A 24,692-nucleotide genomic window follows, 5' to 3' on the forward strand; every position below is an offset into this window, starting at 1 on the left:
ACAAGTCAAGTCCAAGTCATAATTAGAGCAAGCCAATTTCGAGTCACGTCCTTGTCATAAATATAAAAAGTTAAACTTTTCGAATTTTTATACTCGTACGATTATGAGCAATAACTGAACTAAAATATAAGCAAAACGCAACATACAGCAAGAAAAATAATTATGAGCAAAAATTGGAATAAATCGATTTTATAAAACAATACTTAAAGAATACACTTCATTTCAACCCAATTTATTTGTCCAAAAGACGGCCAAGTCATGTGAAAACAGTGACTTAATGCACTTAAGTCAAGTCATTGCCTTGAGTCATTACAACACTGGTGTTTAGCCTGGATATTGTCATCGAAACACGCTTTCATCATAACTTGCTTAACCTACAACGTGTTTCTTTTAATTAGAAGAAAATTGAAATCAGCTGATCCAGTGGCCAGCTCATAGTTTGCCCCCCAGAAATTTTCTCCCCTCCCCCACCACGTTCCACGCTGCAAAACACAAACGCTGCAAAATTAAAAGTCAATTTGTCGAATTTGCAAACTTTCCGCGCAAATCAGCGGCAATTATGTCGTCATTAAACGCCGCACCCTCAAAATCGCGTTTTATTTCCAGTAATTCAATCAGTTGTGACGTTATAATGGCCCGACTTGTTAGTATTACCCCGCCGTTTGTGACGTAACAGTGAGGTATTGACACACGCGTTCGACAGCTGTCATGAAGCGCGCGCGCTGTTCGAAACAAAACAAATATCGTATAGGGGTTTACTCCTAAATGTTCTGCTAGAACAGGGTTTATTTCCCAACGGGGTGGAAGAAACTGTGCCAAGGGGTTGTGGGGATGTTGAATCAGACACAAAAAATATATATTACTGTCATTTATTTCTTAGCTTAATTAAATGTAAAACTAACTCACATTTTGGTATTGTGTTGTTGTGTTATCAGTTATTTGTATAAGCATTTTTAGAAAGGGGTGCGAGAATTGGTTGGTGCCTTAAAAGTGGTGCGGCAAGGAAAACGGTTAAGAACAGTTGGAGAATATTTTTTTGGCAAACGAAAAATAATACTGTAAATGAAAAAAGTATTAACTTATTTTGTTTATAAGCCAAAGTCTGCGATGACCGGTGTACTATGTAAAACCTTCTTGATTTAATCAGCAACTTTGGTTATTTTTACACTTGGAAGTTTCTTAGCCGTTAGGAAAGTCAAATTGTAAACAAATGCGAATGTGTATTGTTGGTTAGCTGTTTAAAGCTTATTATTCGTTTGAAATGAAAAAAATCTTATTATGCCGTGTAGAAAATTTACACGTGATGTTAAACCAGCAATATCTCCAATAATAGAAAACCGAATGTGTAAAATAAGAAGATATCTCCTCGCCCTTACACGTATATGACGTCAATGACTTTAAATCACAGCAAATATTCTTAAGACTTTCCTGCCTTGGTCAAAGTCAGTCATCTATAAGTTCCAGTCATTTAAAAGAGAAATATATTTTTTGCTAGACAATAAGGAATCATCAGTCTCTAGAAAAAAACAAAACAACGCACAAAACAAAACACATAAAAATATCTCCAATAATGGCAGATTTGTAAATCAGTTTAAATTCGTGATCTATAACTTTTCCAAATTAAATTGTGTTCGTGGCGCAGCTAAAACGCCCTAATATGTCCTTTCGATTTTATTGGTTTTAAATTTGTATTAAAATCAGTTTATTTATAACTTTTATGAATTGTTCAGCCCCTAGAAGGGAGTCAGGATATCCCGTTGACGTCAATCAAGGTTTAAAAGTAATAAACAATTTTCACGAAATCTATTTTTACCCCGGTATTAAGAAAACGGGGCAAATTAACTTCAAGTGTCCGTTTTACCCAAGTTAAAAATAAAGCAGACTGCTTGCGTTTTTGTAGCTTTATCCAATAACGTTTCTTTCAGCTCACGATCTTTCACGAACGGAAATTTCGGCCAAATTACTTCCATATTTGGAGTTATGGGATTAATGCTTGCTACTAGTCTGCGGTTTTTGGTGCAATTTAGAGCTTTACAGCCCAATATTTCTTCACAGATTTAGCGTGATTTTGGAATTTTGCATTTTCGGCATTACTTCATTTATGACACAGCAACAAGTTTTAAGAATTCGTCTGGTTTATTGCTTTAATTTTGGCGAAAAAGGGATTTGTAATACTTCTTTTTATACTTATAAGTATGTGTGATTTGTTGCATGAAAAAACGTATGCGCGCCATTTAATTGATAAATTTCGCCCAATTTGTTTGAGGAAAAAGGCCTCGAGCCATAGGTTTATGATCCCCAAGCCCCTATTTTAAGGGAAATTAGCGAATTGCAAGTTTTGTTTCTTCGAATGAAACAAATTTGATAATTTTTCGTGCAGTATCTCACACTTGTGATTCTTTTCTTCGTGATTGTAAAACATTGTTTTGAAAATTACGTCAGCATTACGCCACGAATTCGCCGAACTCGATTTACATTACTTAAAAGCAGACAAGACACGAAAAAGTTATAAAAAGTTGTTTCCATAATGAGTCAATATAAAGCAAAGTTCAGTCGCAGTGTAAATATTTAGCCGCGTACTTATTGTTTTTTGGATGCGGACGGCGAAAGACGGATATAGGACGGACACTGTCGCACATAATAATTGGCTTTTATTCGTTATGCCCCCCACTTAAGAATTTATTCTTTTTGAAATGGTCGCGAAACTAACTTGTTTTATTTCACTAGAAAATATTTCTTTAAATAAAGAAAATAATAATATCTTTAAATAATAAACATATTTCGGGGAAGTGGAGGTTTCGTTTATAAAGACAATATTATTGAACGCGGTCGAAATGAAGAAAACGCGCTAAGAACAGACGTCGTGCTATCATGTTAATTTTTGAAACAAAATTTTACAAAATTTTCATAAACTTGAATTACTGTGAAATATGCGAAAAAAAACTCGCTCTAATAATAAAAAAACAAAAACTCGTTCACTTGCCATTGTGCAAATAGAAAGAAGATCTAGAACTTCTTGATTGCTCATATTTTCCTTTTCTTAATTTTTATTTTTCTTAAGGTACTTGTAACATTTTTCTCGCTTTTCCGTGAAACTTGTTGATAAAGTAAGAATTTTGGCCTTTTTAAATGCGATATTTCGTAAAAGGTAAAAGTATTATCGGTAATATTTCCTATAAAAGTTTTTAATGTTGCACTATCAATACATTTTCGATATAGGTTTGGTATCAGGCCAATCAGTACAAAAAACACGTGTTTTTTAACCTAATAACGTGTTTTTTACCTTTAAATAACCTGTTGTGTTTTACGCTCACAACTATTTATTGGATTAAGGTTTTTACTTATATGCTATTTTTGCCGGTATTTTGATCTTTTTATGAACAAAGTTTTTTGGCTGATATTACGATTACGTCGGCATTACGTCATTAATTCGGCGAACTTGAGTTATACAAGATTACTCAAAACAGACGAGACACGAAAAAGTTATAAAAAGTTGTATCCAAAATGAGTCACTATAGGCAAATATAGGATAAAAAAATATTTTTTTAATATTATGACCATTTTTAAAAAACAACAGTTCGGCCTTAGAATATGTTTGATCAAATTTAAATCTTTACTCCTTCAACTTTTAAAAACTAGGTTCGGCTTGTTATTCGGGGTCTTTTGAATTTCCCGGGTATTTTTTTTTTCCAATTAAGTCCTAGTCTAGTCGTATTGAGAGCAAGTCAATTCCAAGTCAAGTCCTTGTCATAAAAATTACACTGTAAGCTATTAAAATTGGTCTTAAGCTAGTCCGATTGTAAGCGGTAACTCAACTAAAAATTACCCAAAGCGTAACGTATAGCAAGCAAATCGTTTATGTGGAAAAAATAAGATAAAACACTCAATTTTATAAATAAAAATGCGTAATGAAAACACTTCATTTCACCCAAGTTACTTGCCCAAAACACTCCGGTCAAGGCAAGTCATTTGAAATCAGCGTATTAAGTCATTACACCACTGATAAATGTTCGACACATCTTTAACAATCTGAGAAATATTCCAAAAGTTTAATCGATTGGCGTTCATTTTCGACGACGATCGTTCGATGTTATTGTTACGTCGCACAACGCGAATCGACGTATTTAAGCGAACAGGACGCGAAGCCCGACTCAATTACGAGCAAAAAAGCAAAACGCTCAAAGTCAAGTTAATAACAATCGGGCGAATATTACGAAATAATGGGCAGCACGACGACGATTCGGTCCACGTCATTTTGCGCCCGCGGCCATTGTAACGTAACAACCGCACAATTTCTAGAACCTTATTTATTGTTACGCCGGCGGCTGGCCAGTGCCAGTGCGTACCTTCCAGAATCGCTACTCGCTCTGTGACGTCACAACCAACAGGTGTGACGTCACAGTGGGAAAGTCGCGACGCGCGATTGTCCGGGCCTTTATTTGCAGTTGTCGCGCGACCAGGCTGGGTGTGCTTGTGACATCATAGTCGACTGCCATTGTTGGCCGCCCGTGCATGTGGTTTGTGACGTAACAATGGGTGTCGCGGGCGTTGTATAAAGCGTCGAGTTGCAAGAATGCAGCTTGTCAGTTGATTTGTGCGCGACAGCAGTTAATCGCTCGCGTTTTAGCGCTTTGAACGATTTGAGCTGCGAAGTGCTGATTTGAAAGGGGATATTGAGGCAGAAGAATGATCTAAATACAGATCTCATAAAATGAAAAAGTCCGCAGCGGGTTTTTGTATCCCTGGCCATTTAAATGACCTCTAACACCAGGTTTAAAAATGTGAAGGGTCTCTTCTACATTTAATGCAATAGGAAGTAACGTGCTGCTTGTCTAAGTCCGATGTAAATGTAAACAACAGCAAACTATTTAGAGTTGAAAAAGATTGTGGCGTAAATTTTTTCGCCCGCAGATTGTTCCAATATTAGAAACCATCCGAGTCAGTTTCGTCGGTTTTCAACAATGTAAGTTTGTGTTTAAACCCACATTAAAATATTAGGAATTACGTTTGAGGGCAAATTTTTTGGCTTTCTTATGTAAGCAAAACAAGGAAGGATTAAAAATACTATAAATGTGAGTATAATTAAAAGGGCTTTATAAGTTCCGTACACATGGCGAACATGTAAGTTTCGTATAAAATTAGTAGTATGCCGTAATCGTTGGCCAGCGTTGCTTTCGAAATACATAGCCATGATTTCATAGAGTAGAGTTGCTCCCAGCAGGGAAATTTTAAAATAATTTTTGTATGATGTCAACATGGCTTTAAGTAATAATTCTATCGCTCCTGTTGTTGGTCTTGTGCTTTCGAAGGATGCATTTTTTTTTTTAAAAACGTTTTTTTTTTTCGTCAAGTGAAATTGCTGTGACTGAATCTTTTTGAGCGGAAAAAGGCTTTTATTGAAACGTTAAGTGAAAAAATTGCCAAGTTGTGGACCGTCTTCGCATTAGCGGGAAATTCACGCGCAACTTACACAGATTAATCGATAAATCTAAGTGGCTTGTTATTTGCTTAACACCTCGACCCAAACATAACATTTTGGTTTAAACAATAAAACATTTCATTTAGATCGAGGATGATGTTCTGCTTGTCTAAGTTATTATCTGATTCAAACGTTAACAACAGCAAACTTTTCAGGTGAAAAAAAGGATTGTGACGTCAATTATTTCGCCCTCAAGTTGTTCAAATATTATAAACTATCTGAGCGAGTTTCCTAGGATGATGTTTAACAATAGTGAGACTTTATAAGTTCTGTAGATATGGAGCACATGCAAAATTTAAGCTAAGTTTCTAATATATGACATTAAATTGGGTTTAATTTTGCCCTTAAATAGTTTGAGTCAATATTTATAATTGTCAGTTGTCGCTCAGTTCAAATCAAAACGGTCTTCCTGCGAATTAAAAAAATCAAATAAAAATTAAATTTGTTCCATGGTTTATTTTAAATAGTTGGATTGTCAAATTTTACAACCAGCTAAAGGGACAAAAAAAGTATACAAAAAATATCCTAAATAAAAAAAAATAGTTTATCACTCGGGCTATTTTTAAATATAGGAAACTTTCTAATCCATACAACTCAAACCGGTTAATCGTTGTCTAGTTTGTAAATTAATATTTTTTTTATTATGAATTGCAAATCCAAAAAGGTAAATCGACATCATCGTGATTAAAACGTTTTGATACAAACTTGAATCATCATTCAATTTTTCGTAAAATTAAAGCTAAGTCAAGTCTGTAAGAAACTAACTCATTTCAGTTGATCGTTGTCTAGTTTGTTAAATGCAAGCGGGAAATGTGCTTTTACATTGGTACTCAAAGTAATTAATTAAAAATTCGAATGTCACAAGAAATTTGGCTTCCGGCGATTTTCGGCGGTTTTGTGGCTTCATAAGAGTTCGCGCGTAAACATTAAAAATACTTGTGAAACTTTAAAGCATAATGGCCGGAGGTTGTAGTTAGACGTAGTAAGAATACCAAAGGCCATACAGAAGGTAAAAACGCTACCTACCTGTATGGCCTTTGATTTTCTTACTACGACTTTTGAAAGCCATTGGTTGGCAACGTCCGTATTTACTTTGTTTTACATTTGGAATATGAAAAAATGCTTAACTGATATTAAATATGGCATTTATAAGAGAAACAATTTGTAGCGCTAAAATTAGGCTAATTTTTTAATGAGTTCCCGATATCTATCTTTCAAACTCCATTTAAAAGTATTTGGAGTAAAGAAAATTGAATAGCATGGCAGGAAATAAATTTTAGTTCAATTTCAATCAAGAATTTTGAGAAGTTGTCTCGTCTAATAAACACCGATAAAAAGAAAGTAATGCTAAAAAATACATCGGTACGCGCATCAAAATACTGGACTAAAATTCATTGTAGTGAAATCAGAAACTAGAAAAGTCAGTTTCGTGGAAGCGTGGCGCACTTTGATTATTTCTGAGATAAAATTGGGATGGATTTTTCGTTTAAGACTGCAAAATGTTGAAAACAAGGCAGCAACCTTCTTTGCACTTTCAAAGTGACTTTCAGTAGTTTTTTACATTCGAAAATTCTTAAACCGAATCAGCGGGTAATTAGTAGCAGCACGTCACTTGCAGATAGCATATTTTCATCCGACCATTTGTCTTTGTCATGAAATTTTGTCACGACGCTGTATAATTGATTTATGGGAGATTGTAAGGAACGAAAGGGCGTATTGCGGTAAATTCTTATCAGAGGAAGATTAGGTCAGCGAGAAATTGCAGTGTTTTAAAGACTTAAGGCACTGCTTTCATATGACTTGGCTTGACGACTCAAGTCTTTTGGACAAGTTAATTGACTTGAACTTTAGTCATTGCGTCAAATAACTTATTGTAGTAAAATTGTTTTAATAAAATCGGGTTATTTATCTCATTTTTTGCGCGGAACTAGTTTACCAGCTTTCTTGTTTAACGTTTTATTTTTATGCCGATGGTTAGACTTAGCTAACTTGCTCTAATATTAACTTGTTAAATTGTGTGAACGTTTTGAAAAAAGAATTATATTTGTCTTTGTCATCGCGCTAGGTAAAACTTTCTCTATTCTCTACAAAGTCAATCATTTAGATCTTGGTGTTAAAGTGTAATATTTTGATGAGTTTAAAAAGACTCTTTTAGGGGCTAAAAATGTTCTTCCATAGGACAGTGTTTTGAAATTTCCTAGAAATAAAAAAATGCAGACTGGCAGTAAATCACGTTTTGTGTGTTCTACTTTGTGAGAAATGTCATCTTTCGCTGCGGCAAATGCGACATTCGAAATTCTAGAAGGTAGTGAAAAGTTTGCAAGAACATTGGTGCACAATTGCTGGAGGTTGTAGTAAGAAGACGTAGAATTAATATTAAAGCCAATACAAAAGTAGGTAGCAATTTGTGAACGTTTTACATTAATCTAAAAAGAAAATCGTAAAACCGGGGACACAATTTTCAAGAAAGTTGTAGCTGAAAACGAACATAGTATAAAACGAAATGCTGCAATTTACGAGGAGTGTCCAGAAGTCGGGTTTACTAACAAATTTTTGTGTGTCGTAGTTCTTTTTAAGCGTTTTTTTATTTTATCAGGCACTTAGGCATGAGCTATTAACGTTTAGAAATCACAAAAAAACTTTTCAATTTTTAACAATGTTCTCACTTAAATGTTTGTTTTTGTAGTTTGGATTTAGTTAAAAAAGTTGATAAATACAGTGGGTTAAAGCCTATAGTCACTTTTTTCAAAATTAAATACCTTGATTCTTGTTGTTGGACAAGATTCCTAATTTGGCCTGACTGTGGTATTTCGAGCCATAGAATCAACCTGTGTGTAAGGTTTTTCATTAAATATTTTTTTAATTTGCTCAATGTTAGAACGATTTATTGGCATAACAATAATCAAAGAAAAAATGTACTATGAGCGTTTACCTAAAAAGGCGATTTAAATAGGTTGTCGAAACGATGATTAACAATTACAAATACTGGGGAACTGTCATTTGTGATTAATATTTAGCATCAGTATACATTTATTAGACTGAATACAATATTTTTTCATTCACCCTGGAGAAGGCGATTTAAATAGGTCCTCGAAACTTTAATCAGTAACTACAATTACCGAAGGAGCTGTTTTTGGTTAACAGCATTACAATAATAGAAACTAAAGTCCCTAACAGTGCAAGAAAAATCAATTCATATATCGCCCCACGTGCTATAATTACATCAGCAGCTTTGTACAAGATGTCTGTCGTAAACTTGAAGAGTATGTAACTAGCTAAGTATAGCAAGTCGTAAACTTTAAGAGGCTATGAGTAAACATGAATGCGGTTACAACTGTTGTAATAAACTATGACGTCACTTACGTGGAACGTCTGTTTATTCTTGGATGCAAAAATCTTCCGATTAAAACTTATGTTGAATAATTACATCGTTCACCTTAGGCTTTTTGTGACTTAAATTTAACCGGTCAATATCCTTTATGAGAGTTTGACAAGTTTTTTTCCTAGAAAACATTTAATTGCAAAAGTTAGTAACATTAGACCAGTGTTTCTTAACCCATTGGGTTGCCGACTGTATAGTTGTTCACATGCTTGGGTATATTGAAATAAGGTTTTTACCCCTTCCTCGTCTAAAATCACATTTTTTGTAACTTTTCTTGCGCCTTTTAGCACTTGTGTAAGGTAAAGTAATGTTTTGAAAATGTTCCATGTAACAAAAATAAAAAATCACCGCTTTAACCAATAAGATAAAGACATTTTTGTATATTTTTATCATGTAAACCGTTTTTTTATCACTTGTGTTTACAGTTAAGATTGGTTTAATTTTTATACGTAAAACCCATGTTTTACCACTTGTGTTGCTTCTGCGGTGAAATATATTCAACCAAATTACGTTATAACCCAGGTGCGACCAGTATCCAGCAAGTTTAATGTGTATAAAAAATACTAACCTTTTTGAAAAAAATAAAATAAAAACTCAAAATTTAATCACTTTTTATCACTTGGATTTGTAAAGATATTTCCTGAGTTTTTTACGTAAAACCCATGTTTTACGACTTGTGTTGAGTAAAGTTTTTTTTTTAAGTTTTTTCCACGAAAACCTCTAGTTTTACCACTTCTATTGCTTTTGTTGGTTGAAATGGCTTCACCAGAGTTCCGTTATACCATGAAAGATCCAGGTGTTGTGCAGAAAATTTGATTAATTTGAATGATGTTCCATGGCACACCGGTCGAAAATCACTGTTTAACAATAAAATGAAATTTTGAAACTCATCCGTTTTAACACTTGTGCTGCCTCTGTTTGACTTTTTCCATAATTGCGTCCACACTTGTTAAACCAATGAGATAAAAACATTTTTGGGCGTGTAAAACCGTCTTTTTATCACTTATTTTATCTAAAAATACATTTTTGAAGCCTTTTTGCGCAAAAAGTCGTTATTTGTAAACAGGTGTGCGTGTAATGATTTTAAGTTTGTAAACAGCTTTCAAGTCCTTTCACTTTGTACTTTCTTGGTGTGTGTATATTAGAAAATATGGCAGTGTTTTGAAAAAAACGGAATTGAACATAACAAGGTTTAGAGTTAAACACCGTTGTTGGATTTGAACGGTTTAATTTTCTAATTACGTAGATTGTTGGAATATTTGTGCATTGGCTGGTTAGACTAGTTGTAGCTGGGTACAATTTTGTCTTTATGTTAAGATTCTTTGGTAAACTTTTTTAGGTTTTATAAGTAATACATTAGCTTTTCTGGCAAAAAAGAAAAACGTGTTAGAACCGATTTCGGCCGGGAATCGTATGTCATTAAAATATCGGGTAAAATTTAATAAAAAAGCTCTATTTAACCAATGAGATGAATATTATTTTTAAATTTTTGCGTAAAACCGCCTGTTTCACCATTTGCGTTGCTTCTGTTTAGTTTCCACCCAAATCCCGTTAAAACTCGTACAGCTGCAAAGCATGTCGGGCCAATGTTAAGCGAGGTTAATACTGGGTTGTGCGGCCAGCAATCAGCCGACTAAGAGAGGTACTTAAATATAGTTTGCGCACAACGTCACGATTAAGTGTAGGCGGCTTCACCAGTCCTAGTAGCCCCGGGGCACGTCGTATATATAGACCTACAGATCCTACTGCTGCCGCTTCTACAGCGGATATGTCAGCTCACTCAAAGTGTTCCGTCGCTTTGTGATCAACGTAGTGCTTGACGATTTGAAGGATTAGGGTTTTTGGCTGAGATTTAAAGAGATTGTCAGCGTTTCTGTTGGTTTTATTAGTTTTTTTCTTGTTTTTGATCATTGGCTACTGGTGTTTTTCAGGGTTTTTATTAGTTTTATATTGGTTTTAATAATGACTAGTGTCGAACAGTTTAATTATTACATTTTTAATTACTTTTAAAACTGTTTTCTCCTGAGATTTTAAGAGGTTTCACTGGTCTTTGTCGGCGTTTCTGTTGTTTTACTACCTTTTTTTTGTTTTTGATAACAAGTAGTGTCGAAAGTTTATTACTTACACTTTTAACGTACTTTTTAAACTGTTTTCTCTAACTCAAAATCAAAGTGCTCCGTTGCTTTGTGATCAAAATGGCGCCTTGACAATTCGAAAGAGTAGGGTTTTTTAGCTGAGATTTTAAAGGTTGTCAGCGTTTTTCTGTTGTTTTTATGATGTTTTTTCGTGTTTTTGATAATATCTTGCGTCAAAGAGTTTATTACTTTACATTTTAACATGTTTTTTGAAAGAGTTTTCTCCTGAGACTTTAATAAAATTCACTGGTATTTGTCAGCCTTTTTTAGTTGTGTTTATTGTTTTTTCTAGTTTTTGATAATAACTATGGTATCGTAAAGTGTAATATTGACATTTTAACGGATTTTTGAAACCATTTCCAAATAGGTGGTTAGAAAATTCGAGATTTTGGTTGTTTATATATAGGCCTATATATATATTTTTTTTTTTTTTTTTGCAATAAATGTTGTCGAAGGGTTTAATAATTAAACTTTTAAACGTCGAAACAATTATTTGCTTTAGTTTGAGAAGTTTAAATAGGTGGGTTGAAAGCTCTTGCTAGTTTATTAAGTTATTTTTTCCCTTTTTTTGTTACAAATATTGTCAAATTGTTTAATATTTACCTTTTAATGATTTTGATAAACAATTCCTTTGCTAAGATTTTAGGAGTTTCAATAAGTTGGTGTAGGTGTTTGAGTTTTTGGTTTATTAGGCTTTATTGAATTTTGCCTTTTTTTTATTAATAACTAGAGTCGAAGTGTTAAGCATTAGATATTTAGGCCGATATTTTTAATATTTGTCAGTCTTTACTTTTTATAACAAATCGAGCTTCCTTCTCCATTATTGGTACAAGTTCGTATCTAATCGTCTTTGGGACATAATGTAAGATGTAAGAGATTTTAAGAGGTTCGCCGTGGTTGTCAGTTTCAGTTTTTGTCTGCGTTGTGTACTTTAGCGGTTGTGAGTTAAGTATTCTGAGTTAAGTATATTCTCTTGTTTTTTTGGAACACTATGCACGGATCTGTAATGTAACTTGATGATAAATTTCAAAATCAAAAAAATCAAAATGGCAGAGTCACATTAAAAAAAAAAAGGCGCAAATGTTGCTCGACATCATCTTAATTAAGACGTTTCGATACGAGTTTGTATCATCTTCAGTTAATGTGAGTGAGAAGTAAATCGAAGCATCACTTATAAAGGTGGAATGATGCTTTGATTTACTTCTCAGTCACATAATCTGAAAATTATACAAGCTCGTATCGAAACGTCTTAATCAAGATGATGTCGATCTGCTCGATCTATTTGGCTTTAAAGTTCATGATCAAGCTACATTACAAAACCGTGCGTAGTGTAGACACGACCCACGTAAATGTTTAGCTGTCATAAAATTATACATGATAAGTTCCTATCGAAGTGTCTTAATCAAGATTATGTCGATCTATTCGACCTTTTTGGCTTTAAAATTCATATTAAGATGTTGTTTTTGTTTTATATAAAAGTTTTTGTGACTTGCCTAACATATCTTACTAAACTTTTTAGTTGTCAGAAAACGTTTGGTTAAACATGCGAATGTTTGTGTCTTAATACGCTACCTTTAAAAGTGTAGGGAATCTAATGTAGAACAGATTAGATCAGTGGTTCCCAAACTTTTTTGGCTCGTGGCACACTAAAATGTTTTTAACTGTTTTGCGGCACACTTAACTGAACAACAATATAGTAATTTAATAATCGCCTTTAACGTGTACGACAAACTATATGTAAATGTCTAAAAATTATTAATTTGTAATGAATGGTGCGTACTTTTAAAATCCTTGCGTGTAAGCCTATTCGTAATACAAATACTCTTCTTTTCTAAAATTACAAAAAATTTCGCGGCACACTTGACAATCTCTCGAGGCACATTAGTGTGCTAGGGCACACAATTGGGGAATCACTGGATTAGATTTTAGCCGGATTTGCACCTTCAGTAGTTGATGTTGTTAAATTAGGGTTTTTTTTAAACTATTTGTAACGCGGACCCCCTAAAAAAATAGGTTTTCGTGGACAAGGGTCGGCCTGGCATTTGTAGAAAAAGCGTAGTAAAATGACGTCACGAAACAAGTAGACTTAAAAAGCTATTTTCGGCTTAACAAATCTAAATTTAAAATGTAGCTTAAATACATAAAACTTGCCAACGGACCCCAGTTAAAAACAACCTGTTGTAAGGCAAAATATCGGAGACAAGGTTGAATGAAAAATATTTCTCGGATCCACCTTAACTTCAAATAACTCTGTACTGATGCCGCCTACTTATAGCATTGTTTAGTCTGTAAAATTTGAGATCAACTATAATCGGTCTAATTTAGATTAATCTCTAATTTGTGACTTGTAGCACAAATAACTAATAGTTTTTTAATTCACATAACTCTGCAGCCTGTTTTCATAGCATTCTAGCCGGCAAGAGTGATGTAATTGGCGGTAGTGATGTAAACTTAAAACATACTAAATAAGTGCGGAAGAATGCCTTTATCAGGGAGTGTTATCTTTTTTGTGTGTCGTTTTACTTTGCGTGGTGTTGTTGCCTTCCCTGATAAAGGCTTCCTAGATATAGTAGCCGAAACGTTTAAACGAACTTCTTTTAGTATACATAAGTCAAATCAATTCTTTTTAGATGAATATATAAACACGTACAGTAGCACGCAAAACGTTACTGACTGCTTTCATATGTTGTCATTGTAATTCGTTTTGATCTTCGTTGATAAAGTATCTTTTTGAAAGCGAAGGCTGCAGTTTCACCAAATAAGTCAAGTCAATTAGTTTTAGAGCTAGACGACAGTCAAATATTTCAAAGAATGGATGAATTGACGAAACTGAAACAACTGTATCGCGTAACATTGCGCACATCACTCGTCTAGTCTTATGACTTGGTCGTGCTTAGTTGCAGGAAACAGGTTTTCCGCTAGCACGTTTAGTTCAGGAAACGATGCATTAATTTACGGGACTTTCTACTTATCTGGAAGCGAATCTCAAACTTTGACGTGTTTTGCCTAAAGGCCAAAATCTCTGATTGTCAGTCAGAGTGATTAAGTTAGCATCGGGAGATACAATCTTTACTCTACTTTTTTGAGACATAGACATTCATAGATCGTAGCGATGGTTGTTTGCTTTTATTATATGATTCATCAAAACAACAAAGGCCCGTTTAAACATAAAACATTTAACATAACATCACAATATTACCGTTCACACTTGAATTATACAACTACTCACTCTACAAAATCTGTCTAATGGTTCAAACACCAGTGTTGTAAACAAGGAATTGGAAAAGTTTTAGTCGGGCCATTTGTAAAATAACCCAAGGCCAAGTCCAATTTTTTAAATAACAAGTCCCAGTTAAGTCATTATAAAAGCAAGTCAACTTTAATTCATTCACTTTAAGTCAGGTCATCGTGTTGTATATAAATTTAACAAAAGTCATTGGACTGAACTTAGGTCCAAGTTAAATTGTTTGTCAAAATGACTTAAGTCAAGTCAAGTCTAAACAGTGACTTAAGCGCACCCAACACGTCGTTGTCCCAACTTCCACAAAGATCAAAATTCGAGAACCACTGACTTAGACGCTAATAGTAAAACATATGAAAGTCCACAGTAAATATTTTTTTCATATTCATTCTATGTCTTCAAAATTCCAGCCATTGGGCCCCGAAAAATATTAAAGTATCTGACTCGTTTAGTTGTTAATAAAGCGATTGGTTATTGCGCGCGACGTCGTGACTAATTATGATCCAAAACCTTTGTATTAAGTTGGTTTTAGTCTTGAATGCAAAATTATGTTGCTGGTGTCTGAAGATCGATATGCTTACTACGTAGTAAAACGATCAGTTTTTTTTTGCAGAAAAAACAACAAATTAGATTAAAAGCTGCTGAAAAGTTTCCGCCTTATTGTATTTGTCTGATAATTTCAAACTCAACAAACTTTTGACGACAACGACTACAAAATGCATTGCCTTAACAGGGCCTTTGTGCTTTCTATAACATTGTCAGGTAAGTGGCAGTTGTCTATAAAGTTCATTTGCTATAATAACATTCGCAATGCGTAGTAAGGTTATCAAAACCTATACAGAAGTAGGTATAACGAATAAAGATAAATTCGAAACGTTCAAAATGATACTTACTTCTGTATGGCCTTTAATATTCTTGCTCGTTTTGCTACCTCCGACCATTATGATAAAATTGATTGGAAAAGCAATTTGATATAAGAATGCAGTATTTTATATAAGCGTTTTTGAATAAAATGCATCATTTTCTTTTCTGTAGTTTTGTCAATTCTATTTATTAGTAATGTCATTTTTTCGCAATATTTTTGTCAACCAGGTTGCCTTGAAGTATGCTGAGCATATTGTTTGGAAAGCATAGTTTAAACCTACTTAATCACATCGAAATTACAGAAATTAAACAATATGCTTAGGTGCACTATGCACAAATCTGTAATGCAGCTTGATAATGAATATCAAAGCAAAAAAGGTCAAAAATCGACATCGTCTTGATTGAGACGTTTCGATACGAACTTGTATAATGTTCAGTTAATGTGATGTTGATTTACTCAACCATTTTGGCGTCGACCTTTATTTTCAAGCTACATCAAACAAACTACCTATCATTTCCAATTACCTTGCTTCACGAGTATTTAAAGAAAAATTTTCTTTAATTTGCACTTTGCCTTATTTAAATTAACGCAATTGTGACACAAAAATTGCTACGGTTTTCTGAAATGGCGGTAAGCTTCTTTTGATCGTAGTTTTGTGACCTCATAATTCTATCTTGTTACGTAATTATGCCGATAAATATCACTTAGTCACGATTTTTTACTCTGTCACACGGTAAGAATCAAATACAGTTATTTAACAATTTATTTTAACTGGGGTCATTTAGGGCAAAAACAATTTAGAAAATGGTGGTAAACATACAGAATTATTTCGTATTTTTATGATTTCGAATCGTTTTCGTTAATGTTCTAATCGTCGCCCAAATTATTTACGTCATTTTATTGCTTAAAGGGGTTGTTCAGCCCCCTGAAAGGTAATTATGATTGGTTAATGCAGAATAATTATATTCTAATGATATGTTAATAATTATCTTTGTAAATAACCGAATTGGTCTAATTCTAAATAGGTTAATCAGGTGGCACTATATGATTCTTGACAAGCTTTCGCACAACCTTGCTTCATCAGATTTGTACTTTGACCTGATGAAGCACGGTTGTGCGAAAGCTTGTCAATATTTTAATAGAATTGTCTTCATATTGCCGCCTGAACCTCTTTTAACTTATCATATAGTGCTGAGTTAACGAAACTGCATATCGTTACGCTCATAACCAGTGTTTTTTTAAAGGTGTTTTGGGGGACCGTTTCGGTAAATTTTCCAGCGGTTTCCCAAATTTTGGACTTGCAACTTTTTGGTATTTATGAAACACTTGCGGCCACTTGAAACTACTTAGCGGTCACCCAAACCAAACCTTAAAAAAAACCTGGCTCATAACTAAAGTGCCCAAGTCATTTTTTCCAGATTTTTAATTTTTTTCCTTAAGTCACTTCTTGTTATTATCCCCATACATAGAAACAGTTTCTAGGTCATTTAGCATGTGCAAAAAAATGACTTAGGCACTTTGGTTATGAGCGTAACGATATAAAGGACGGGTAACTGAAAGACCTGACAATCGCGGGACGGATATAAAATTTTGTGTTGGCAATAACTTGATTATTATGAAACGACGGAAAGATAATCAAAAAAGTTTTTCAAAAGTTATCAAAATAGTCTCAATTGAAACGTTTAAAGGTCTGATTTTCGTTTTATTAGGCCAAAACTTGTCTTGGCGTTGAAAAGTTTAGTTACGGCCAGTTGCTAACCTACTTAATTTAGGAAAGAAAAAAAAAGTTTTTCGCATTTTTTGTTGTTGTTGGAACTTTCTCGGTGCCAGTCTGCGAGGAGTTCGTTACCGGCCCTGATCGTCTGGTAGGATTTCCAGATTAAAATTTTGATCTAAACCCGAACCGTACGTAAAATGCCGAAAAAAACTAGAAATAAGTCAAAAACAAATAAATGTAGTTATCTATTCAAAACACATTAACTTTCGTTTAAACATACTTCATGGTTATGATAAAAAATCTCAACTAGTATTAAGCACTCTTGAGGTTCAAAACAAACCAGTGTGCTGTGCCCATATGAGATGGATTGCGAAATGATTTATTTTGATGTTCAGGCTGGAGAATTTTACAAACAAACGTGTGTATTTTAAATTGTCCATTGAAAAAATGTTTTAATAAATTACTTTTACTGAACATTTGTTGTTTTTTAAGGTGGGTCCGCGGCAAATTTTTAGTTTCAAACCGGTCCGCTGGGTCAAAAAGGTTGCCGAAACCCTGATTTAGGACATGTCTGGTGCCTATGTTACGTAACAATGGGCAAGTCTAAACAAGTTTGCCACTAGAAGCATTGTTTAATAAAAAGAAAACACCATTCAGAAATTTACCACTAAATATAATAATGGAGCAAAACTAAAATATCTAAAAGTATGTATAATCATGCCTGAATAACAATGTTGTTTATTCTTTTAGTGTTTCACGTGACCACCGCCCAAGAATCGAATTTTATAAGCCAAAGCTGTAAGTTACCGTTAAGTAAAGTAAAGAAACATACACATTTTAAAACTAATATTTATCAACCCTAACTTACTTTTTCATCCTCCCTAACCCATTAGCTGATCCGCTTTAATATTATTGAGTAGCTAACTGATTATTTTGTTTATTTAATTGTTCTTGTTGTTTATTTAATCTATATCTATAGCTTCATATAATACTCGTCTGTGACCTAATATTGTTAAAACCTATAACTAGTACACCGATGCCATCTCAGTCCTTGATGCGAGGTGTGGTTGCAAAATGTAAAAAGCATTGGCGCATGGTTGTTTCTCGACTCGCTCCCCTCTGAACCTGTATAGCTCAGTTGAGCGACGGTCCCGGTAATGACCGAGGTCGTGAGTTCGAACCTCACTACAGGCTAGTTGTTTTTCTAGCCTGTCTTGCTTGCATCATTAATGGACAGGTTCTGTGTGTCTGCGATGACTTTTGGTGTACTATTGATACGTAAGCTGTAATCGTTGGCCAAAACGCAGCTTTTTTGTGTGTGCATCTTTCATTGAACCTATAACAAATTATCTTAAACTTCCTTCACCCCTTAACCTCAATATTTTACCCCCTAACTTATTATCTTTATTCCAGCACCACTGCCGGCCCCCAAGAAGCTTTCAGTTGCCTACTTTCCATTCGCCCGCTCCGTGCGAAGCGCCAACCTTGTCTGTGATGGTCATCCGCTCGCAAACTTCTTCATATTCAAGATATACAGGTAAACCATGTTTTTGAGTTGCACGCTATGCAAGAATCTGTAAGGTAGCTTAATGAATGTTAAAGTCAAACAGTGCAAGTAGATCGACATCATCTCAATAGCGAGCTTGTATCATCTTCACGAAATTGTGATTATTCTGAGTTCCTATGCTCTGATCATAAATTAAACGTTGACACCTTGTAAGCACTGCGGTGTTAATTAATGCTATAACCAAGGACTTCCCAAACTGTGGTCCGCGGACTATTGGTGGTCCACGACGACTGCACAGGTGGTCCGTGACGATATGACAATAAATTAAAAAGTCACACATATACGTTGTACAGTACCTACCCTTTCAATAATGGCCGCAGTTATTTACAACTTAATTATTTCAAAAGCTTTCGCTATCCAGTATCGAAAATCTTACTCGTTGCGCGAAGATTAGTGAGTTAAAAGTTTGTTGTGAGGCGAAAAGAAGTGAAGTTAAAGAATAATTTAACTGTGTATTTATATTGCCTTTGAATTCAGTAGCTTAACTTTAATTGTATTGCGGTCCGCGAAAACACAGATTCACAAATAGTGGTCCGTGGTCCAAAGTAGTTGGGGAAACCCTGCTCTTACCGATTAGAAACTCTAAATGATAAGAATTTTTTCACACCCTTTATAAGTGATGCTTCGAGTTACTTCTCAGTTACATTACCTCAAAATACAACTTCCTATCGAAACGTCTTGAACTTAAGGTATTATTTAAAAGACTTGACATAGACTTAAGGTATTATTTAAATGACTTGACATGGACTTATTATTTCAATGAAAATGACTTTACTGGAACCCAAGTCTTGCCAAAATGACTTGTATACAACACTGCGAGTAACATTTAGTCCTGTGTGGTTAATTTCAGGCGGTCTGACTTCTTTGCAAACTTCGACAATATTTTGACTTTTTTGACTCACTTGTTACGATTTCTGTTTAGTTCTGGTGGAATCCTGCAACACGAGTACACAAACCGACCGACTTGCTTCGTGAACGCGACGGGACTCGAACCATCGACCCTCTACAACGCTACGGTCACCGGTGTGATCAGGAAAGTCACTGGAACTACAACTCTCGATATCCTGACTGCTGAGAGCGAACCTTACGAATTTCGAACCGGTTCGTTTTAGTATTACTATTATTTTAATAAGCCTAATAATTCACTCCAATTAGGATGTACTTATATAAAGACAAATTGTATTAAATCCCCGACAAGCTTTCGCACAACTGCGCTCCATCAGATTCCATTTTAACCTGATGAAAACACAGTTGTGCGAAAGCTTGTCGAAAATTCTTTACAATTTGATAATGAATTGCAAAGCCCAAAAAGTTGAGTAGATCGACATCATCTTGATCGTTTAGATACGAACGTGTATCATTTTCAGTTGATGTGACTGAGAAGTAAATCAAAACATCACTTATAAAAGGTTGAAGATAATACAAAAGAAGATGATACAAGTTCGTATCGAAACCGTCTTCATCAAGATAATGTCGACTCGACCTTTTTGGCTTTGCAATTATTCAAGCTACATCCATGCAAAGTGTACTCCATTATTATTTTTGTTGTATGTATAAGCCCGGCTTGGAGGAAATCGTCGTGAAATTCGTTCTAGCTCAAAAAATCCATAAAACGCACCAAACTTTCGCGCTTACAGCCGTGTAAATTTCAGCTGTAACTTGACTGCACTAAATAAAATGATAATAATATTATTAATTTTATTAATTTTATTGCTTATATATGGATCTTATTGTTGTTTCAACACATCATCAGTTCTTTCTAAAAACTACACAAAGAAAAATATATAAGTGATTTAACAAAAAGAATTACTTTAGTATGCAGTCGAGATGTAAACTCGAGGCTGTAGTAAATAAAATGAAATAAAGAACAAATACAACCTGAAACATTCACACATATGTGTGTTAATAGCTGAGATCCAGCCCTTCGAAGCTGCTTTTTGACCAACGACTACGGCTTACGTATAATTAGTACACCGAAAGCCATCGCAGACTCACCGAGTCTGTCGATCTATGATGCAAGCAGAGCAAGCCAGAAAAACAACTGGCCTGCAGTGAGGTTCAAACTCACGACCTCCGGTCAAGCCGGGACCGTCGCTCTACCAACTGAGCTATGCAGGCTCAGAAGGGAACGAGTCGAGAAACAACCATAAGCCAATGCTTGCTCAATTTGTTAGTACAAGCATATGCTAAATTGAGCAAGCATTGGCGTATGGTTGTTTCTCGACTCAAATACAACCTGTTTACCAAACCGCTGTCAAACTTTTACGTTCTTTTCATGGGAGGAATTTAATTTACATGATAAATATCAGTGTTGTAATGACTTTAGTCAATGACTTGAATGACTTGACTTAAGTGCACTTATGTCACTGTTTACAAATGACTTGACTTGACTTAAGTTGTTTGAAGAATATCACTTGACTTCACTTAAGTCTTGATTCATTTGGACAAATGACTAGGGTTAAAATAAACTGTTTTCTTAAGCAATTAACTATAAATTTGATTTAATCTTTGCACATAAAACAATTGCTTGCTATATGTTGCGTTTATGTTATTTTTTACTTGAGTTATTGCTCATAATCGAAGGAGTTTGCCAGTTTTAATATTTTAAAGTTTTATTTTCATGCACAGGGTTTGACTTGAAGTTGACTTGCTTTAACTTTGGTTTAACTGGGAATTGACTTGTTATTTATTGAAAAGACTTGACTTGGACTTAAGTTATTTTACGAATGACTTGACTGGAACTTAAGTCATTTTAAAATGACTTATCTACAACACTAACAAATATATAAGTTCCGCACTTTGTTTTTATCTTAACTAAATATGTGCATTCTGTGAGCAGATTGTTCAGACTATTGTCCTTAAAGTATAACACAACCCAATATCCCGTGCTTATTGACAAAATACAAAGAGGTAAAACAGTGGTTCTCAACCGGGGTGCCGCGACACTCTAGGGTGTTATTTTTAATGCTCAAGGGTGCCGAGAGATATCTTGAGTTCTTTAGAATTCAAATTTGTGCTCTATTGGTAAGCTTCTTTTATTTATGTGCGACAGTTAAACAAACCAAAAAAGGTTGCGAAACACTAATTAAGAAAAAAACGAATACTATACAGCCCCTGTGTAAACCCGATGCTGTAGTAAATCATGCACAAGAAAGAACAACCATAAGTGGTTTTTATTTACTGGTTCCAAACCGTTGTCAAACTTTTCCTTACTTTTGCAGGTGACGAATGCAAGGGGGGAAGTGTGTACACCCAATGTTCCGGACACTGCCTTTCGTCCTGTGATGACCCTGACCCCGTCTGCTCACGAATTTGCACCCCAGGGTGTAACTGCGTGGACCAAGCCGTGTTTATCTGGCACAATAACCTCTGTATCCCAGCGCCCCTGTGTCCACCCAAGAAAGGTTGGTAAACGGTTGTGTGTTTTTTAAAGGTTTATGGACGTATAAATTGCTTTTTTTCGCACTTTTTTCCCTTAAGGTTGGTAGACTTTCGAGATAATGTCGGTTTTGCATTTTTTTTGGGCAAACATAAAGGGGGGAGGAGGTTATAACATAATTTGTTAAGGATTGTAGACATTTATGGTATACTTTAAGTTTTACAAATGTCAAAAAAATTGAAGGTTGGAAAAATTTAAAGCGTTTAAAAAATTTTTGATGTTTTTCTTTTTTTTTTTCAAGTTTTTACTTTTTTCAAATTTCTCTGCTTTTCAGAAAGGCACAAATTTAGTTCTTGTGTAGGAACGAGAACAGCGAACTGTTAAGGTTATACTTGTGCTATGATGTCATGTTGTGACGTAAATTTGTGACGTCATTTTCTGATATTTTCATGCCTTTGTGCCTTTTTATATGCGAGATATACGAAGTCATTAATAAGTTAGTAAAGCTATACAATATACAATTTTTGAGCGGTAATGGACCTTAATGTTTGCAAAAGTTTGTAAATTTGTTACGTATTATTTGTTTAAGCCTTTCTGCTTTTTTATTTGAGGTAAACAAAGGTATTATTAAGTTTTTAAAGTTATAAATTGGAGAAAAGGGTGAAATAGAAATGTTCTAAAGACCTGTTTAGATTTTGAGTTTTGGAGGATTAACAAACATTACTGTTTACAAAACTTTGTAATTTTGTTACGTCGTCTCCTATTTTTATGCCTTTTCTGCTTTTCTATTTATGAGGTAAACAAAGTTATTAATAAATTGTTGAAGTTATAAATTGGAGAAAAGAGTTAAATTACACTGTTCTAATGACATGTTAAAATTTTAATATTTTGGGGGTTAATGGACATTAACGTTTACAAAAGTTATAGATCACTTAACATATTTATCTTTTAAAACTCTGCATGTTTTTTTTTATTTTTCAGCTCTTGTGAAGAAACCTCGCAACCTCAAGATATTCCAACTTCAGAGCCAGGGTTCCATCCTTATAAGCTGGGATGAGGTGGCCAACACTAAGTACTACACTGTCAAGGTACTTGAATGTTTACATGCTCCCATATTTTACTGGATATCAGTCTTTTGTATGTCTGTCTTTCTCTTTTTCTGAATATGTGGTCTTTCTGATCTATCTGTTTCTGAACTTCTGTTTTTTTGTCTTTCTGTCTCTTTTTCTGAATAGCTGTTTTTTTGTCTGTCTGTCTCTTTTTCTGAATAACTGTTCTTTTTTTCTGACTGTTTCTTTTTCTGAATATCTGTTTTTTGTCTGCCTGTCTCTTTTTCTGAATTTTTTTTGTATGTCTGTCTCTTTTTCTGAATATTTTTTTTTGTCTGTCATTCTCTTTTACTGAATATCTGTTCTTTGTCTGTCTGTCGGTTTTTCTGAATATCTGTTTTTGTCTGTCTGTCAACTTAAGTTTGTCTGTCGGTATACTTTTCTGTCACTCTGTCTATTATTAGTATTTTGTTCTTTTCTTTTAATTTTGCTTCTATATTGGCTCTTTAAATTAGTAACTTTAAGGAATCTGCTGTTTTTTGTTCAAGAAACGTAAAAAAAATAAATGAAGTCAAAATACATTGAAGTAGAAAGTCCTAAAGATTTTTTTAATTCAACCAACAGCCACCATTTATTTATCTCAGGTGAGACGAACTTCAGATCGTCGCCAGCTAATTCTTGACGTCACAGTCGAACCTCCTCAAACATCACGCCTAATTACGGGGCTTACCCCAAACGAAGAGTACATTTTTATCGTCGGGGCCATCCAGCGACCCCCCAAGGGCGTCAGACCCAGGACTCCCGGCGTGGTCGGAAGGGGCCTTCAAGCCCCAACCGACGTCACAATTAGTGACGTCAACGACGAAGGTTTTACCGTTAGGTGGGGCTACAACCAAAGAGCAAGGGTAAGTGAATAATGTTTTCTTTGTTGCTGCCTTTTTCTTCAATTTTTTTATTATTTTATTTGGGTAAACTTCAGTTGTATTTTCTCTTGTATTTTACGAAAACATTCTAAATGTTGTTAATGCTCAGGTACTCTAAATCAAAAGTCTAAATCTATTCAAAATTTTTCAATTGTGGCCAGTCCTCTTCAAAACCTTTTAAAACTTTATCCAATCTTAAACAAAATAACTTTACTATTTCAAAGATACATCATCTTAATCTTGGACAATCAACCCTAATTTAATTCAAAATTAAAAAAAATCATTTTTTCCCGTTGTGGTCAGTCTTTAAAACCCTTTTAAATGTTATCCAATCCCAATCCTAAATAAAATAACTTCACTATTTTAGATGTACACATTGCCTTACAGATTACATCTATTTATGGCCTAAAACCCAAAGTTTATTTTAGATTTATTTTAAAACAATTAGGTTCCTAATACAACTTGAATCTGAATTTTTTTTCCAAAAAATTTCCATTTACGGCCAGTCTTCAAAAGTCTATTTATGACAGAAAAAACATAAAAGTGTAATCTACAATTTCAACCAATCCATATAAAATGGTTAATTTGAGACTAAAACTCAAATTTCCAATTATGGTTATTCCCCTTCAAAACCTTTATAAATTAATCCAATCTAAAACAAAATAACTTTATTATTTCAGAGATACCCATTGCCGTACAGATTACATCTATTTATGGCTGAAACTCTAAAGTTGATTTTTTGATTGATTTTAGAACAATTAGGTTCCTATACAACTTGAACCTGCAAATTTTCCAAAAATTTTCCAATTATGGCCAGTCTTCAACAGTCTATTTATGACAGAAAATCATAAAAGTGTAATCTATATAAAAAGTTTAATTCTCGAATTTCCAATTATGGGCATTCCTCTAAATCCTTACAAAATTTACCCAACCTTAAACAAATAAAAACAACTTT

The 24,692-nt window shown here is 34.2% G+C and overlaps 1 protein-coding gene across 1 annotated transcript in view; it reads left to right on the top strand.

Annotated features, from left to right (window-relative positions):
* The window catches only part of LOC146141464 (collagen alpha-1(XII) chain-like), a 50,870-nt gene that overhangs the window by 15,346 nt on the left and 10,832 nt on the right, over positions 1 to 24,692 (top strand). The window contains exons 5-9 of the mRNA XM_083390135.1: positions 18,233 to 18,356; positions 19,309 to 19,487; positions 21,608 to 21,790; positions 22,747 to 22,853; positions 23,459 to 23,719. Of these exons, the coding sequence (XP_083246261.1) occupies positions 18,233 to 18,356; positions 19,309 to 19,487; positions 21,608 to 21,790; positions 22,747 to 22,853; positions 23,459 to 23,719 (854 nt within the window). The remainder of the gene's footprint in view (positions 1 to 18,232; positions 18,357 to 19,308; positions 19,488 to 21,607; positions 21,791 to 22,746; positions 22,854 to 23,458; positions 23,720 to 24,692) is intronic.

This window comes from Ascidiella aspersa, chromosome 5 (genome assembly GCF_963924565.1).
Source record: "Ascidiella aspersa chromosome 5, kaAscAspe10.2, whole genome shotgun sequence".
NCBI classification, from domain to species: Eukaryota; Metazoa; Chordata; class Ascidiacea; order Phlebobranchia; family Ascidiidae; genus Ascidiella; species Ascidiella aspersa.